The sequence below is a fragment of the Oncorhynchus mykiss genome, chromosome 15 (assembly GCF_013265735.2).
Source record: "Oncorhynchus mykiss isolate Arlee chromosome 15, USDA_OmykA_1.1, whole genome shotgun sequence".
Taxonomy (NCBI): Eukaryota; Metazoa; Chordata; class Actinopteri; order Salmoniformes; family Salmonidae; genus Oncorhynchus; species Oncorhynchus mykiss.
In genome coordinates this window covers 47997691-48016716 of record NC_048579.1, presented here as the reverse complement: position 1 = coordinate 48016716, position 19026 = coordinate 47997691, and the positions used below count along the sequence as shown (strand labels likewise).

The following is a 19026-nucleotide window of genomic DNA, read 5'->3' as shown; positions in this document are numbered from 1 at the left end:
ACCTCACTGAGCTCGAGCTGTTTTGCAAGGAGGAATGGGAAAGAATTTCAGTCTCTCGATGTGCAAAACTGATAGAGACATACCCCAAGCGACTTACAGCTGTAATCGCAGCAGAAGGTGGCGCTACAAAGTATTAACTTAAGGGGGCTGAATAATTTTGCACGCCCAATTTTTCAGTTTTTGATTTGTTAAAAAAGTTTGAAATATCCAATAAATGTCGTTCCACTTCATGATTGTGTCCCACTTGTTGTTGATTCTTCACAAAAAAATACAGTTTTATATCTTTATGTTTGAAGCCTGAAATGTGGCAAAAGGTCGCAAAGTTCAAGGGGGCCGAATACTTTCGCAAGGCACTGTATATAGGCCTATGCCTATGCATAAGCTATAATATGCATATGGGTGTTTTGAATTAACCTGTTGTTGAACTTCTTTCTTCAAATTGATCATCACAGTGAGGTGAGTTTTAAAAGCACATACTGTTGTGTTGATAAGTGTTTGATGTGATTTTTAGATTGCATTCGCATTGATGTCAGAGTGTTTAGAGGGACAACAGAGCCCTGAGTATGAGACCATTAGGACATGATAGAGGGACAGTAGAGTCCTGAGTCCTAGGCCATTAGGACCCGATTATCATTAGCGAGTTGGGTACTACTAACATATTAATTGAACCTTTATTTAACTAGGCAAGTCAGTTAAGAACAAATTCTTATTTACAATGACGGCCTACACCGGCCAAACCCGGACGACGCTGGGCCAATTGTGCGCCGCCTTATGGGACTCCCAATCACGACCGGTTGTGGTACAGCCTGTCCAGAGTGCATAAGGAGAGATGACCCTAATTCAACAGTCACGTAGAATTTTACTGTGGTCATGAATACCGTCTGGGTGCTTCTTAGTTGTGTTGGATTAATAGTTTTGGCTACAGAGCTTCAGACTTCTCGTCCGCTCTGGTCGTCATACATATCATTTTAATATGGTTTTTATATACGACAGCTTTATTGCGTGTCTGAGACCTTCCAGACATGACAAATGACAACTGTACTGCCAGCTGTGTCCAGTTCAGAGTAGTTACCCTGGTCTAAAATGTATTACATTTAATAACAAATTGAACACAGACATTTCAATTAGCACAGGCTCTTATCTACAATCTACAGTATTATTTCCATTTGCCCATCTCATTACCTGTAGAATGTTTTTGCGGGCAGTGTAATTTATATAATTGGACTTTGAGCTCCCCGAGAGTCCAAGAATGAGCCTGCATCCTCATCGTTAACAGGGACTGGGGAAGGTTCATTCTTCCCTCTGCAAGTGGCCTGGCAGGGGGTCTCACCCACAGAAATAAATCTGTTTTATTCCACATTTCTGGAGTGGAGTCAGAGCCTAAAGATACACACACTTTGGCTGTTTGAAACTCTGATTTTTAACTAGCACCATGTGGTTACCACCCAATAGTCTGTATTATGGCAGTATTTGGATGCTGTGCTGGAAGTGCTTCAAAGTACACTTATGTAGTGTTTACAGCGCTCTGTGTAGCTGGTTACATCATGTTTGTTGTGGATGTGGTGATGCTATGTTCTGTCAGAGCACAGAGTATCTGGCTGGGCTGGTTAAATGTGAGCTGTGCTTCCTTTCCGGGCTGGCCTTGCTGCTTCTTAATCAATCTGATTCAAACCTGAGATGGAGCTTCTACTGCGGAGAGATTTTACACCCGCTGCTATTACAAACCCCTTATCAGTCATACTGTGTTGCCGTGTGTGTGTGTGTGGGCAGATGCATACGGAGATTGAAAGCCTCTGCGAGGCGAGACAGAAATCAGGCGGCTTTGTTGCCTTCCTTCCGCCCAACATGTTGTTACATCGCCGCATGTGGCTATTGCCAGTGCTATGGGCTCAGTTTTTTTCCAAAGGCTTTGCTTGATTAGTATATTTATTGACCATGTATGTGGTCCTCATGACCCCTTACACCTGTACTTTAACTCTGAAGTGTTGAACTTCGACTCAAGTTGAGAAACATGTTGGCTGACTTGACTAAAGGAAAGATTTATGCAAACAGGCAGTCGGTAGGAGTGTTTTGTTTTGAAAAAGAGTCGACGGGTGCAGATGCTTTTCAAGAGATTGAAAAACAAAATGCTAATTCACGGCTCCCTGCAGAGGATGAGTGAAAAAGTGAGGGAGCGAGAGAGAGAACGCGAAGGACGGTCTTTTATTTTTTAAACTTTTGAATGAATGCTCTCCTCTCTCGTCTTTTTTTGGTGAGAATCGTTGCGTTGCGTTCCGAGTGCCTGTATTTTCTCATTTAGCCTGGAGAGTAAGTGTAGGGGAATCAAGATCTGTGGCAACTTCTACCTTGAGCAGCTCTCAGGACTAGGATCTTCCTCCACCGTCTATATCACCTGGTCCCCTAGAAATGAAGCATGTCAAGGAGAGAGTGTTTAGAGGCCCTGTCTGTCGAGCTTGATGAGGTGTAATTTTCCTAAGTGAAGCAGAGTTCAGCAGCATCCAGGCAGAAAGGTGGCACTTTAATTAGACAGTGACACCAGAGTGTCTGTGTCGCAAATGGCACCCTATTCCCTAGATAGTGCACTACCTTTGTCCAGAGCCCTATGAGTCCTGGTCAAAAGTAGTGCACTATTTAGGGATTCGGGTGCCATTTGGGACACAGACAGATACAAGAGTGGAGGGGGTGGATGGATTGGGACTTGGCTCATTGTGTCTATCTCGGGTTGATTGCTTTACCGGTGGTTGATTGGTGGCCACTCAACTCAAGAACATAATGGAGTGTACCTCTTCTCTACGGAGAGAATCATTAGCACATGGTGATCTGTCTCTTTCAATCTGTTTCCTACTTATATCTCGCTCTCCCAAGCTTTCTTGGCATGAGAGGGACAATCCAATGCAATACAACAGACAATCGTAATGACCTTTGGGTTTCCTGTCCTGTCCTCAATAGTCTGTAGATGGCCATTCCAGAAGGACATTACTTCCTGGCTGTTCTTTCCAGCATGGCCAGATAGTGGCCACCACCCTATTGTCTTTGTGCTTCAACATGGCGTCCAGCTAGTGTCTTTATATGGTAGCCATATATGGTGATTGATGATGACCATATCCTGTCCTCTGTGTGCAGGTACTGCAGCACCACCATAGAGATACATTATATCTCTGTGCCAAATTCGCTCTCTTTCTCTATGGTTCTGTTGACTGATGAAACACCCTCTCCTCTATGTACAGGTACTACGGCGCCACCATCCTGCAGATGTCGGGAGTGCGGGATGACAAGCTGGCCATCTGGTTGGCCGGGGTCACAGCCTTCACCAACTTTCTGTTCACCCTCCTGGGGGTGTGGCTAGTGGAGAGGGTTGGCCGCAGGAAACTCACACTGGGGAGCATCATCGGTAAGGGTCAGAGGGTCAGGGTAAAGATAAATGTATGGATTCTGATGATTCAGAGACACATTTAGTGTGTGTGAATTGATGATATATTGGATCCCAGTATGCGTTTCCCAGTTAGTTCCACAGACAGATTTGAATGGAATTACATGGACTACGTGAAATTACAGTATTACATGAAATTGTAATACATGTAACTAAACAGACAGTAGTAGTAACCCATATTCTGTGCAAAGCAGTACACTGTTTGGTTAGACTGTATGTGTTTTCTCCTAGGAACATGTCTGAGTCTGTCTCTGCTGGCTATTGGGTTTCTGCTGTCTGCCCAACACACCCCTCCTGTCACCCTCCACCCCACTGACCCCTCAATGGTGAACTCCACCTGCAACAGACACCTGTGAGTACTCCCTACTCTACTACTGTATTATACTGTACTCTATCTGCACTGTAGTCTACTGTCCAACACAATACTGTGTATTCCGTAATATTCTGAATATAATTACATTTCATGTTATGGGGGGCCTCCCGAGTGGCGCAGGGGTCTAAGGCACTGCATCGCATTGCTTGAGGTGTCACTACAGACCTGAGGTTGATCCCAGCCTGTAACACAACCAGCTGTGACCGAGAGTCCCATAGGGTGGCGCACAATTGGCCCAGCGTCATCCGGGTTAAGGGAGGGTTTGGCCGGGGGGGGGCTTTACTTGGTTCATCACGCTCTAGCGACTCCTTGTGGCAGGCCGGGCACCTGCAGGCTGACTTCGGTTGTCAGTTGAACGGTGTTTCCTCACAATGGGGCGGCTGGCTTCCGGGTTAAGCGGGTGGGTGTTAAGGAGGACGCATGACTCAACCTTCGCCTCTCCCGAGCCCGTTGGGGAGTTGCAGTGAGGAGACAAGATCGTTATTGGATATGATGAAATTGGGGAGAAAAAGGGGGGTAAAAAACAAAATATATATTCTGAAGATAACATTGACATATATACATCACTTTAATGTTACGTGCAGGAGTAAAAAAAAATGTCTCAATATGAACCTGAGCCACCATGAATTAAAACATGGTCACTAATGAGGGTGTTCTTATTGGGAGCCTCTCCAACAAAATCCAGGTAGAATCAGGAATTCCCCAGGGCAGCTCTTTAGGCCCCTTTCTTAAAAAAAAACTTTACTAATGACATGCCACTGGCTTTGAGTAAAGCCAGTGTGTCTATGTATGCGGATAACTCAACACTATACACAACAGCTACCACAGCGACTGAAATGACAGCGACACTGAATGGCTGGCAAGGAATATGTTAGTCCTAAATATTTCAAAAACTTAAAGCATTGTATTTGGGACAAATCATTCACTAAACCCTAAACCTCAACTAAATCTAAATTAAGCGAGTTGTGGACATAACATATTGATACAACAGTAGCTAGCTAGGATGGGGAGAAGTCTGTCTATATTAAAGCACTGCTCTGCATTCTTAACAGCATTATTGACAATACACGTCCTACAGGCCCTAGTTTAGTCGCACCTGGACTACTGTTCAGTCAGTGGTTGTCTCAGTATGGCTGGCCCTTGGATGTACACAGAGAGCAAACATTAATAATATGCATGCCAATCTCACCTGGCTCAAAGTGGAGGAGAGATTGACTTCATCACTACTTGTATTTGTGAGAGGTATTAACATGCTGAATGCACCAATGCATACCACACAAGACATGCCACCAGAGGTCTTGTTACTGTCCCCAATTCTAGAACAGACTATGGGAGGCGCACAGTATTACATGGAACTCTATTCCACATCAAGTAACTCAAGCAAGCAGTAAAATTAGATAAGAAAACAGGTTAAAAATACACCTTATGGAACAACGGGGACTGTGAAGCAACACAAACATAGACATATGCATACAAACACATGATAACATACGCACTATACACACACATTATAGATATGTGGTAGTAGGGTAGGGGCCTGAGGGCACACACTTAATATGTTGTGGAATCTCTTATAAATGTATTGTAATGTTTTTCAAATGTATAACTGGACTCCTGGAAGAGTAGGTGCTGCCTTTGCAGCAGCTAATGGGGATCCATAATAAATACAAATACAAATTAACATTTTACAGGACCAATACGGTGTGTGGGTTTGTTTGTTAATACATTTTCCTGTTCTTCCATCTAGGACTAAATTAATGTTATTATGCGATCTAATTGTACATGCTGTACATGTTTCTGAACACTTACCTAGCAGATTATTCCAATCTCTCTGCTCTGAGCGTTTTTTTTTTATTCTATCAGGGGTTCATTTCAACTTTAACAACAGATTCCATTAGCGACAGTGCAACAGGGGTTGGGTCTCTGTTCTTGGAAAGGATGGAGAGAGATAGATAGAGTGAACGAGAGAGAAAGAGACCCTGTCTGCATTCTGAAAGTCCGTGCCACTCTCTGTCCTAATTTACACACCGGCATGTAGACTGAGTGTACAAAACAGGAACACCTGTTCTTTCCATGACATAGACTGACCAGGTGAATCCAGGTGAAAGCTACGATCCCTTATTGATGTTACACTTCAATCAGTGTTGATGAAGGGGAGGACACAAGTTAACCTTTCTGATCTCCCCATCCCGGATCCGGGATCGTGAATACAGACTCAAGCTCATTACCATAACGCAACGTTAACTATTCATGAAAATCGCAAATGAAATGAAATAAATATGCTAGCTCTCAAGCTTAGCCTTTTGTTAACAACACTGTCATCTCAGATTTTCAAAATATGCTTCTCAACCATTGCAAAACAAGCATTTGTGTAACAGTATTGATGGCTAACGTAGCATTTAGCATTAGCATTCAGCTGGCAACATTTACACAAAAAAACAGAAAAGCATTCAAATAAAATCATTTACCTTTGAAGAACTTCAGATGTTTTCAATGAGGAGACTCTCAGATAGCAAATGTTCAGTTTTTCCTGAAAGATTATTTGTTTAGGACAAATCGCTCCGTTTTCTGCGTCACGTTTAGCTATGAAAAAACCCCTGTATCCAGGATTGTGTAAATCTATCAGCAAGCTCATTAGCATAACACAACGTTAACTATTTATGAAAATCGCAAATGAAATGAAATAAATATGCCATCTCTCAAGCTTAGCCTTTTGTAAACAACACTGTCATCTCAGATTTTCAAAATATGCTTCTCAACCATAGGAAAACAATCATTTGTGTAAAAGTAGCTAGCTAGCGTTAGCATTTCGCGTTAGCATTTAGCGTTAGCATTAGCGTTAGCATCCAGCACGCAACATTAACAAAAACATAAAAGCCTTCAAATAAAATAATTTACCTTTGAAGAACTTCTGATGTTTTCAATGAGGATACTCTCAGTTAGATAGCAGATGCTCAGTTTTTCCAAAAAGATTCCTTGTGTATTAGAAATAGCTCCGTTTTATACATCACATTTGGCTACCAAAAAAAATCCGAAAATTCAGTCCTCAAAACGCAACTTTTTTCCAAATTAACTCCATAATATCGACTGAAAACATGGCAAACGTTGTTTAGAATCAATCATCAAGGTGTTTTTCACATATCTCTTCATTGATACATCGTTCTTGGACACATGCTTTCTCCCCTGAATCAAATGGTAAAGTAGAAGCAGCTGGCAATTGCGCACCGAATTCGACGCAGGACACCAGGCGGACACTTGGAAAATGTAGTCTCTTATGGTCAATCTTCCAATGATATGCCTACAAATACGTCACAATGCTGCTAAGACCTTGGGCGAACGACAGAAAGTGTAGGCTCATTCGTTGCGCAATCACAGCCATATAAGGAGAGAATGGAAAACAGAGCTTCAGAAATTCTGCTAATTCCTGGGTGATGCATCATCTTGGTTTCGCCTGTAGAATGAGTTCTGGGGCACTTACAGACAAAATCTTTGCAGATTCTGAAACTTCAGAGTGTTTTCTTTCCAAAACTGTCAAGAATATGCATAGTCGAGCATCTTTTCGTGACAAAATATCGCGCTTAAAACGGGAACGTGTTTTATCCAAAAATGAAATAGCGCCCCTAGAGCTCTAACAGGTTAAAGAATCATTTCTAAGCATTGGGCCAACTGTGACATGGACTGTGTGTGTGCCATTCAGAAGGTGAATGGGCAAGACAAAATATTTACAGTGTCTTCAGAAAGTATTCAGACCCTTTGACTTTTTCCACATTTTGTTACGTCACGTCCTCATTCTAAATTGTTTAAATTGTTTTTTCCCTCATCAATCTACACACAATACCTCACACTGATAAGCAAAAACAGGGGTTTTCAAATGTTTTGCTTATTTATTTTAAAAAATATCACATTTACATACGTATTGAGACCCTTTACTCAGTACTTTGTTGAAGCACCTTTGGCAGAGATTACAGTATTGAGTCTTCTTGGGTATGATGCTACAAGCTTGGCACACCTGATGCTACAAGCTTGGCACACCACACCACTTCCGTGGCCTGCTCTTTATGTGTTCTTAAATGCTAGTAAAACGAAATGCATGCTCTTCAACCGATCGATGCCCACACCCACCCACCCGACAAGCATCACTACTCTGGACGGCTTTGACTTAGAATATGTGGACAACTATAAATACCTAGGTGTCTGGCTAGACTGTAAACTCTCCTTCCAGACACATATTAAGCATCTCCTATCCAAAATAAAATCTAGAATCGGCTTCCTATTTTGCAACAAAGCCTCCTTCACTCCTGCTGCCAAACATACCCCCGTAAAACTGACTATCCTACCAATCCTTGACTTCGGCGATGTCATTTAGAAAATAGCCTCCAACACTCTACTCAGCAAATTAGATGCAGTCTATCACAGTTCCATCTGTTTTGTCACCAAAGCCCCATATATTACCCACCACTGCGACCTGTATGCTCTCGTTGGCTGATCCTCGCTACATATTCGTTGCCAAACCCATTGGCTCCAGGTCATCTATAAGTCTTTGCTCTGTAAAGCTCCACCTTATCTCAGCTCACTGGTCACCATAGCAAGCGCTCCAGCGGGTATATTTCACTGGTCATCCCCAAAGCCAACACCTATTTGGCCACCTTTCCTTCCAGTTCTCTGCTTCCAATAAATGGAACAAATTGCAATATCACTGAAGTTGGAGACTTATATCTCCCTCACTAACTTTAAGCATCAGCTGTCAGAGTAGCTTACCAATCACTGCAACTGTACACAGCCCATCTGTAAATAGCCCATCCAACCAACTACCTACCTCATCCCATATTTGTTTTTGTTTTTCTGCTCTTTTGCACACCAGTATTTCTACTTGTACATCCTCATCTGCACATCTATCACTCCAGTGTTTAATTGCTAAATTGTAATTACTTCGCCACTATGGCCTATTTATTGCCTTACCTCCTTACTTCATTTGCACTAACTGTTTACAGATTTTTGTATTGTGTTATTGACTGTACGTTTGTTTATCCCATGTGTAATTCTGTGTTGTTGTTTTTGTCGCACTACTTTGCTTTATCTTGGCCAGGTAGCAGTTGTAAATGAGAACTTGCTATCAACTGGCCTACCTGGTTAAATAAAGGAGAAATCTCTGCAGATCCTCTCAAGCTCTGTCAGGTTGGATGGGGAGCATTGCTGACAGCTGTTTTCAGGTATCTCCAGAGATGTTCAAGTCCGGGCTCTGGCTGGGCCAATCAAGGACATTCAGAGACTTGTCCCCAAAGCCACTCCTGCGTTGTCTTGGCTGTGTGCTTAGGGTCGTTGTCCTGTTGGAAGGTATACCTTCACCCCGGTATGAGGTCCTGAGCACTCTGGAGCATGTTTTCATCAAGGATCTCTCTGTACTTTGCTCCGTTCATCTTTCCCTCGATCCTGACTAGTCTCCCAGTCCCTGCCGCTGAAAAACATCCCCACAGCATGGTGTTGCCACCATGCCTCACTGTAGGGATGGTGTCAGGTTTCCTCCAGACGTGACATTTGGCATTCAGGCTAAAGAGTTCAATATCGGTTTCATCAGACCAGAGAATCTTGTTTAGGTGTCTTTTGGCAAACTCCAAGCGGGCTGTCATCTTCCTTTTACTGAGGAGTGACTTACGTCTGGCCACTCTTCCATAAAGGCATGATTGGTGGAGTGCTGTGGGAAGGTTCCCCAATCTCCACAGAGCAACTCTGGAGCTCTGTCAGAGTGAACATTGGGTTCTTGGTCACCTCTCTGACCAAGACCCTTCTCCCTTGAATGCTCAGTTTGGCCAGCTCTATGAAGAGGTGGTTCCATTTAAGAATGATGGGAGGCCACTGGGTTCTTGGGAATTATCAATGCTGCAGACATTTCACAGCCCCAGATCTGTGCCTAGACAGAATCCTGTCTCAGAGCTCGACAGATAATTAATTAATCGCTTGGTTTCTGCTCTGTCATGCACTGTCAACTGTGGGATCTTATATAGACAGGTGTGCGCCTTTCCAAATAATGTCCAATCAATTGAATGTACCACAGGTGGACTCCAATCAAGTTGTAGAAACATCTCAAGGATGATCAATGGAAACAGGATGCATCTGAGCTCAATTTTGAGTCTCATAGCAAAGGGCCTGAATACTTATGTAAATAATGTATGTTTTTTAATTTATTTTTTATAAATTAGCAAACATTCAGTTTTTATGAGGTGCTGTATGTAGATTGCTGAGATTATTATTATTTTTTAAATCCATTTTAGAATAAGGCTGTAACGTAACAAAATGTGGAAAGGTAAATGGGTCTGAATACTTTCTGAAGGCACCATAAGCGCCTTGGAATGGGGTATGGTAGGAGGTGCCAGGCACAGTGTGTCAAGAACTGCAACCCTGCTGGGGTTTTCACATTCAACAGTTTCCCGTGTGTATCAAGAATGATTCACCAACCAAAGGACATCCAGCCAACTTGACACAACAGTGGGAGGCATTGGAGTCAACATGGACCAGCATCCCAGTGGAATGCTTTCTACATCTTGTAAAGTCCATGCACTGATGAATTAAGGTTGTTCTCGGGGTAAAATGGGGTGAAACTCAATATTAGGAAGGTGTTCCTAATATTTTGAACACTCTCTCGTCACTCAACAAACAAGACAGACTCATTTAAGACAGACTTGTCTTTAAGGCAGGTGGAATGGGGCTGCTGTTCTGTCATTAGAGCTACTCTCTGTGAATGAACACACTCTCTGAAATGGGTTTGCCCTATGCTCCCCGCACTACACACTCGCGCATGCACGCACATGGATGCGCACACATTACACACACATAAATACATGCTCTCTCACACACACACATAGATTATTCTCAAGTTATCAGAGTAAAGAGCTAAAGATAGCATCTTCTCCATTCACAGAGAGGAAAGGTGTTCCGTTATACCTCCTCGAGGATCTTGTCTCTGTATGTGACATCTCTGTCCAATCCTCCTCTGTGATCCCAGGCTGTGTGAGCCGTGTATGCTGGACCCGGCGTGTGGCTTCTGTTATCGTGAGAACAGCACGGCTCTGTTCGCCTCATCCTGTGTACCTGTCAATACAGCCTCCACAGAGAAGGCAGCCTGGGGCAGGTGAGCTACAGGAGGCACTAAGGGGAGGGAGTGTGTGGTTGTGCATAGGGCAACAGGGGGGCAGGTGAGTCATAGAATGCGCTCTGTGTGTGGGTTTATTTGTTGTGCGTTTGTGAAGGGGATGGAGGGGGTTAGTAGATGGCGTTGCCTAAGACTCCTTGAAGAAGGCTTGAGAAGTGGTTCTTCTGTAATTCTGTACTCATAGTACCTCTCCATCCATAACATAGCTACTGTTGCTACAGTACAATAGCTGTCTTGTACCATGTTATTCTAGGTGTTCCAACTCGACCCAGCTGAGAGTCCATACGTACTGGGCCTATAACTACTGTCCCACCTCCTACTCCTGGGTGGTCCTACTGGGTCTTGTTCTCTATCTGGCTTTCTTCGCCCCAGGTGAGAGAGACAACACTGATCTTTGTAGAGATTCAATGTATGTTGTATTTCACTTTCACTGTGGGGCAACTACTAACTAAGGAATCGCAGAATTAGGAAATGTGATATCTCATTTCAAGTTTGGCGTTAACCATGCATTGAGGTCATTTGGGTTTGATTTGTGCGCTTACTGTATATAAGTCTCGATTCAGCAATGTTTGCATACTGAGGGGTAGTTGCTGTACTGTAGAGCTATTGTATGCCCTGTGTCATCCCTCTCCTTCCAGGTATGGGTCCGATGCCGTGGACAATCAACTCTGAAATTTACCCCCTGTGGGCCCGCAGCACAGGGAATGCCTGTTCAGCTGGAGTCAACTGGACGTTTAACTTCCTGGTCTCCCTCACCTTCCTCCATGTGGCTCAGAACCTCACCTACTACGGTAACACAGATACATCTTCCTCCACGTGGCCCAGTCCCTCACCTACTACGGTACAGACCGGCTAATCACGGATCAATACCCCCTTACAGGACATCCCCGATCAATCAACCTGAACAGCAGGCCTGGCTTTTACTGCAGGATCTGACCTTTTGTTGGACATTTGATTAGTCTAGAGAGACTAGAGGTATCTTATGATGGGCTCGATGTGTAAGGAATGTAGTTTCATCATGTTTGATTACTTGCTGTCATTTAATAAGGTGCAGTAGATACTGGATAGTGTTTGACAGAATTGTACACTGTTTGCAGACTAGAACGGAACTCTGCTGTCAGTACAGGAAAACCTCTGGGCCCTTCCTGGTCAAGTCACATATGGTAGTCAGGGAAAAACTGTAGGCCCTAATAATGACTGACAGACGATGTGTTGTTGATTGTGTATTTGTTGTGATCGTTATTTCCCAGGAGCGTTTTTCCTTTACTCCAGCCTGGCTCTGCTTGGGTTCTTCTTCATCTACGGCTGTCTTCCTGAGACTAAGGGCCGGAGGCTGGAGGAGATTGAGTCCCTGTTCGACAACCAGCTGTGCTCCTGCGGGGCCACGGACTCTGACGAGGACCGGCAGGTGGAGTACATCAGGGTGAAGGGGAGCAACTACCACCTCTCTGATAACGATGCCTCCGACGTGGAGTAGCCCTCGCCCGTGTGCCAGCCTGTCTGTGCTTTCGTGCCAACTCACTGTCACTCATTGTCATGCCAAATAATGGCTTGACGATGACAGCCATGGAGTTTGCAAGAGCACAAACAGATCTGGGACCAGGCTAAAGTAGCCCAGTCTAGTTTGTAACTTTGGCCCTGGATATTGTCTCTGTTCTCTCATCTCAGAAAGTGTGTATCAAGTGACTCAGAGCAGGAGTGTTGATTTAGGATCAGTTTAGCCTTTTAGATCATAGTGAATGATATTACATGGACAGGAAGCTTGATACATGTACATACAGCCCCTGATCTGCATCCTCCCCGAGTCCTCGTCTCTGGTTTGCCTCACAGCCACGTAGGTTACATTGCTCCATCTTTTTCACGGACAGGGTAGCTCTTTGTAACACGTGAGTTACTTGCACATTTGATTATGCCTATTTAATGTTGTAGATACATCTATAGTTTGATGAGAATCTCCTTTTTGATTTAAAAACCATCACGTGAATAGTATTAAGCATACATTACATTCATATATATATATATCCTCAGCATTTAGACATCCGTTTTACTGTTCATCTGTCGCATGATTATGAATTTCCATATATGTGAGGCAGACCAACTACGATTAACAAAACTATTGCCATTTTCCTCACATAAAACTATATGATTAGAGATACAACCTCTTCACAACAAAACCTTATTGTAGGAGGCCAAACGTCCACCAAAAGTGTTAAATTCAGAGCGAGGGGTTGTAATATATAGTGTTGATACCAGTATGCCTTTCTATATGAAACACAACTCAGTACAATATTGTCTCAGCTTGTCTGTAGCATCGCAAACGGGGTGTCCAGACACTAGTAATACACCTGGGCTCTACGTCCCAAACGGCACCCTATTCCCTATATAGTGCACTACTTTTTAACTAGAGCCTTATGGGCCTTGGTCAAAAGTAGTGCACTATAAAGGGAATAGCATGCCATTTGAGACGCACGCTGGTCTCCATCTAATGATGAAGTTCAGTCTTGCTTTGCAGTTTGTTTAATCATGTTGGTTGCAAAGCTACAGCAGCAAATGACCTGTCTCTGTTTTGTCATTAGTAAACCTATGAATTATTAGGTTATTTATTCTAACGTATTTTACCCATGATGTCGGTGCCTGTACTGAAGTGAAATGTATGAAGGAGTCGTGATGATAGCCTTTTTAAACTTTTATTTCAGAAGTTGCACAAATGTTTTTATTGATAAATGTTGACGAGACTATTCATTGGGTTACTCAGACCACCAGAGAGAATACCCATACATTGAAATGGACAGTTTAGTCAGTTAATGTTACACACATAGTTGCCCTTTGGGAAAACAATGTCAGAAAGAATGTCCTATTTCGTCTCCATTTTACGTTGTGTCTTCCTCCACAGCCTTATGTACAAATCGCAATGCATTACTCTACACGTGAAAGAGCCGGGGTTCTCGTGTTCTAAAGGGTCGAGGAGTACTGTACTGTACTTGCTCATGTCGTTTTATATAGCGTTAAACTATGTAAGGTGACACATTTTTAGTTGAGTACTTGAGTACAAGATTTGTGTGTAGCAGACTCTCGTTGAAAGTGGTCAACATAACGTCGCTGAGAATATGTCTGTGTATTATTGTCAGTGACAAAACCAGATAGATAGCTACTATTGTGAATTCAAATAGGATTTTCTTTAGACTGAAATGAAATGACAGCATTTCAAGTTATCACTAGGTGTGTTTTGCCAGTTCATTGGAACAACAGTATCAATATTGAGATTATTGAGTATTTATTATCAATTATTTGAGCATTTGATTAGAAATGTGATTAGAGAGGATACTATAAATAGGACTAAACTGGAGGTTCACTGGAAGACGGAATAACGTTTTGCTTTTATTATCACAGATAGTTGGTGTTTTTTTAGAGAGAGAAACAACTCTTTATCGCACATCCCCGTCACAGAGGCGACAACACGGTCGTCATGTAACAAACATGTAAATGAGATGGTGTCAAACAGGTTATTCGATGTGTTTGTGGTTTCTAGAATGCACTTTTGATTTTTAAGACGGTCACAACCGCTTGCCAACCCATCATGGTATTATTATATTGCCTTCTTTGCTTTAACTCCTAAATGGGGTCATCCAATTGTGGTTTTATGGTGAACGGGTGCAATTTTTTTCTATGTGAAAACAAATGAAGTGCAGTGTTTCTATTCTAGGTTATGAAGAAGAACTAGTGAAGATTTAAAACAAATATTTATCCAGCGCTGTATGGTATACCTTTGATTATTGTTGCTGTAAACGTTTTGCTAGAATTTATATTCTATCAAAGTAAATATATTCATGAGAATCTTGAACACTTGAATATGTATCGGGGGAAAATAAATAAACGGATTATCTTGCAATGTCTGGCTTTCGTTTTAATGTAGAATCCACAAGGGCATTGTTATAAATGTTGAAATATGCAGAAACAGATCCTGTGGTAAAGGGGATGTACTGTAGTTGCTAGGGTTGTTCACAACTCTTAAAAGGGATACGTCGGGATTTGACCTCCCCTCCTCTCCTGTCCTCCCCACCTCTCTCCTCTCCTTCCCTTTTCACTAATCTTTTTTCCTCTGCTTCAGCATGAGCAGAACGCCTGCTCTTTCCTGAAGTGTCTCAACCTCCTCTGAAAGCCTGTTAACTATGCTCTCAGCAGTGACCTCCTTTTCTCTCCTCTCTCTCTCTCTCATCTGGAAGGTCTCCTCTAAGAGGAACATTCTGAACAGGGTCCTGTACCTCTTATTCTTCTTCCTGTCCTTTATTCTGCAACTGCTTACCTCTCAAGTCTGGATGGAAGAGAGGAAAAAACATCATTAGGGAGCAACATCCATTTTCAAAATACCACTGAAAATAACCCAAAAAAAATACCACCATCATGAACCTTGGTCCGTAAGAAAACTGCAACAAACTGTACGGAAGAATGCCAACGTATACAGATCAGAGTAGATATTACTGCAGTATAACGTGTGCTTATTACACCCATTTTACTAGCTTTACTTTCAATCGATTGCCTACGATAAATTACACCACATATTTTGTTGTTTGCATTGATTTGTCTATATTCGGCTACACTGATTTGTTAATTACATCAAACGTTTGCTATTCATACCTTTTACATCATTGGTGACGAGGGGAGCGTCTAGTACAGAGGTAGTGGGTCTCTGAATGCACTCTATTCTCAGAGTGCATTTGTTTAAAGGGATGATTGATGGGTGGTGCCCAGGTCCAGCCTTGAGCTCTCTGGCTGTTGATTTTCTCCAGGGCGTGTGCTCTTCTCCCTCCCTCCTGGATCTGTCTGATAATGCTGTCTGTCTGTCTGTTGTCTCATAGACTCATCTCTGTGACGGGCCTGCCCTCTGTTGGCTGGGATCGGTATGACATTTTAAGCAGAATAGTTGTGGGATTCAGAGTCCACAAGGTTGTTCTCTTTACACTCAAGTCCAGAAACTGCACCGAGTTGAAACATCCGATGTTGGACATTTCGAGGTGATGTTGGTGACAGTCTGTGTCCCCATTCTCGTGTTTCTTGTGTTGCTTGTGTTCTGGTGGCTGCCATTTTTGTTGGTGGACCGCAGAGCTCTGTGATTCAGACAGAGGACGAGGTGGGACCTACCGATCGCCTATAACCCTAGCCTGGCTGTTACTGTCATCTGTAACCACACAGCCTGACCGTCTCTCTCTGTGGAGTCGGAGCTCTCCAACGCTCTCTGGTCTCTATGACCGCTCTGGCCGTTTCCACAGTTCCCTGTTCATTGAGGCCTAGTTGGTGGGGTGTAAGGTCTGGGTTGAGACGGAGGGTGACCCCGTTGTTGTGTGTTCCAATGTGATGAGGCCTTGGCTGAGGACAGGGATCTCTTCACAACAGGACCTCTCTGAATGTGCCTGTGAGGATCCACCCTGGCGACACTGGTGATAATCCTTCACCTCCTGATATGACATTTAAAGATTAGTATGAACATATGTAGCCCAAGTCCCAGATCTGTTTGTGCTGTCTTGTCAACTCCATTGCTGTCATTGTCACACTAAGAAATATGTTGATATTACCATGTAAAATGCAAAGCGGTTACTATGCAACAACGTGTTCTTAAACAGTAATTACGCAGACTTATAAGAGCAACTAAATGTAAAGTGTTACAAATAATGAATTTACAAGTCAGTCATGGTAGGCCTATGTGATCTATGGGAAATCAAAGCAGTCCCTTACAGTACATTAGCCGAAGCAGATGTAAACAGTATTATCTGTTGTTTACTTACGTCATCATTCGAGTCGGAACTAAAGCAACCTCCCTCTTGGGAGAGTAACTGGGCGATGATTCACAGCATTCCTTAGGACCATGGTGAGTGTTTGCAGGACAAGCTGAAGACACGTCTGCAGGTAAGTCTCCACCGGGGGCTGCGTCCCAAATGACACCCTATTATTCCTCATGTGGCACTATATAGGGAATAGGGTGCCACTTGGGACTCGGCCTATCAGTGTCAGACAGGTGGTGAACAGCAGGTGATTTTTTGAATGTAGTGTGGAAACCTACATGAGCTGACATCAGTGCAGTTGGAAACCTGTTGGAATACAGACGTAACAACGAAACAGGCTGGCCTTCACCATATTAACACATTTCCCCCTTACCTTTACCTATTATCATACCCTAATCAGGTCCCGTGGCTCAGTTGGTAGAGCATGGTACTTGCAATGCCAGGATAGTGGGTTGAATTCCCAGGATCTCCCGTATGTCAAATGTTTGCACGCATGACTCTTAAGTCGCTTTGGATAAAAACGTCTGCTAAATGGTACTGCGTTATATCATCATCACTGTTCAGCTCTGAAATTATTCCAATTCTGCCACTAGGTGGCATTAGACACCTGATGTAATGCTGCTGCCTGTAATTACATGAGTCAAGAAATCAGGTTCAGGGCCTCGGCTCTGCGGTTCATTCACATCTCTGGTAGATGTTGTCGGTACTTCCTCCTTGAGATATATCTTAGGCATACCCTTCTTAAAATTAGCTGCTGGGACGAATTGACATACATACAGTACCAGTCAAAAGCTTGGACACTCCTACTCATTCAAGGGTTTTTTCTTTATTTGTACTATTTTATACATTGTAGAATAATAGTGTAGACATCCAAACTATGAAATAACACATATGGTGAAGCTGGTTGAGAGAATACCAAGAGTGTGCAACACTGTCATCAAGGCAAAGGGTGGCTCCTTTGAAGAATCTCAAATATGTGTTTGACACTTTTTTTGGTTACTACATGATTCCATATGTGTTATTTCATAGTTTTGATGTCTTCACTATTGTTCTACAGTGTAAAAATAAAGAGAAACCATGGAATGAGTAGGTGTGTCCAAACTTTTGACTGCTACTGTATGTCAGTAAAGAGAGATTGACAAACTTTCTCCAAAAACATGTATCATAGTTTTTAGTGAAGGGAAATTATTAATAGCCTACATAATGCACACTGGACAGTGCCTGCGTAGCAAATACGGTACCTTATTACCTACAAAGTGCTATACTTCTGACCAGAGCCCTATGTGACCTGTTCAAAAGTAGTGCACTATAAAGGGCATGGGGTGCCATTTGGGATGCACAGGTACCTTCACTTCCATAATACTCATTACTGCAAGGCCCCGAAGAGTGCTTTGTTGTGTTGCTCTTCACTCTCTATTTGGTTGACGGAGAACTCCATTGTCTGATTTTTGAGAGAGAACTCCAAGGTGTGGTCTTTGCCCTCAGATTGGTTGATAGAGAACCCCACTATGTGCATGGCATGGTCTCTGGTCTCTGTGCTACTGGGTAGGCCGATGCGTACCCCATTAGTCAGTGCACAAGTTATGGAAATATCAACTAATATGTCTATCTTCACAGATGTAATCGATACAGCAATGGAAATCAGGAAAAATATCAGTTCGGGGGGGTGTCAATCTCAATAATGTATGAACAGAAGACGGATAAAGAAAATGATTTGCTGCATATCAGGTAAAAACATATCTTTGATATTTCAGTTCAGTACTCACTCAGGCACTGTGCCTCCAAACCATACTTTGGATACTGAGGGGGGTCATGCTCAGCTGCTGTTTGGGTCCACTTGGTACTGTGGACCACGAGGCACACTCTCTCCTCCCTCCTGGCTGAGAGAAAGGTATAAACTACAAAATCAAATATCTATTAGGTTTCAGTTATACTTTTTCTTTACTTCACAAAACTGTTAATACAGTGGAATGAATGCACACTCATTTGTCTTTGTTTCATGTGTTTGCGGGGTAGAGGTGAGGTTAAATCCATTCCAAATGAAAGAATACTGTTACTATGAAAGTGTTTGAATTAATACCTGTGGTTGCTCTGAGGTGGAGATATCCCAGGGAGGTCTAGGGGAGCAGTGTGGCTGTGGCTGGACCTGTGCTCTCTGCTGGAGGGAGAGCAGGCCTGCCCCTGAGGAGTAGACTGACGAAGGGTGAGCCCCTTCTCCTGGATGTGTTGCTGGTAGTCTGACGTACTGGTGTCTGACATGTTTGATTCCAGCACTGGTGAGAGCTGAGAGCAACGATCA

General features: G+C 43.1%; 1 protein-coding gene and 1 long non-coding RNA gene across 2 annotated transcripts in view; one reads left to right on the top strand and one right to left on the bottom strand.

Annotated features, from left to right (window-relative positions):
- The window catches only part of LOC110490175 (proton myo-inositol cotransporter), a 101431-nt gene extending 86592 nt beyond the window's left edge, over nucleotides 1-14839 (top strand). The window contains exons 5-10 of the mRNA XM_021563404.2: nucleotides 3228-3391; nucleotides 3662-3782; nucleotides 10804-10929; nucleotides 11204-11322; nucleotides 11589-11741; nucleotides 12201-14839. Coding sequence (XP_021419079.2) covers nucleotides 3228-3391; nucleotides 3662-3782; nucleotides 10804-10929; nucleotides 11204-11322; nucleotides 11589-11741; nucleotides 12201-12427 — 910 coding nt within the window. The 3' untranslated portion in view covers nucleotides 12428-14839. The remainder of the gene's footprint in view (nucleotides 1-3227; nucleotides 3392-3661; nucleotides 3783-10803; nucleotides 10930-11203; nucleotides 11323-11588; nucleotides 11742-12200) is intronic.
- On the bottom strand, nucleotides 14832-17589 carry LOC110490177. The gene is made up of 3 exons (XR_002468673.2): nucleotides 16731-17589; nucleotides 15586-16403; nucleotides 14832-15262 (listed from the first exon to the last, which is right to left on the bottom strand). It is a non-coding gene; the product is annotated as an uncharacterized LOC110490177 (long non-coding RNA).
- Between the last annotated feature and the right edge of the window lie 1437 nt (nucleotides 17590-19026).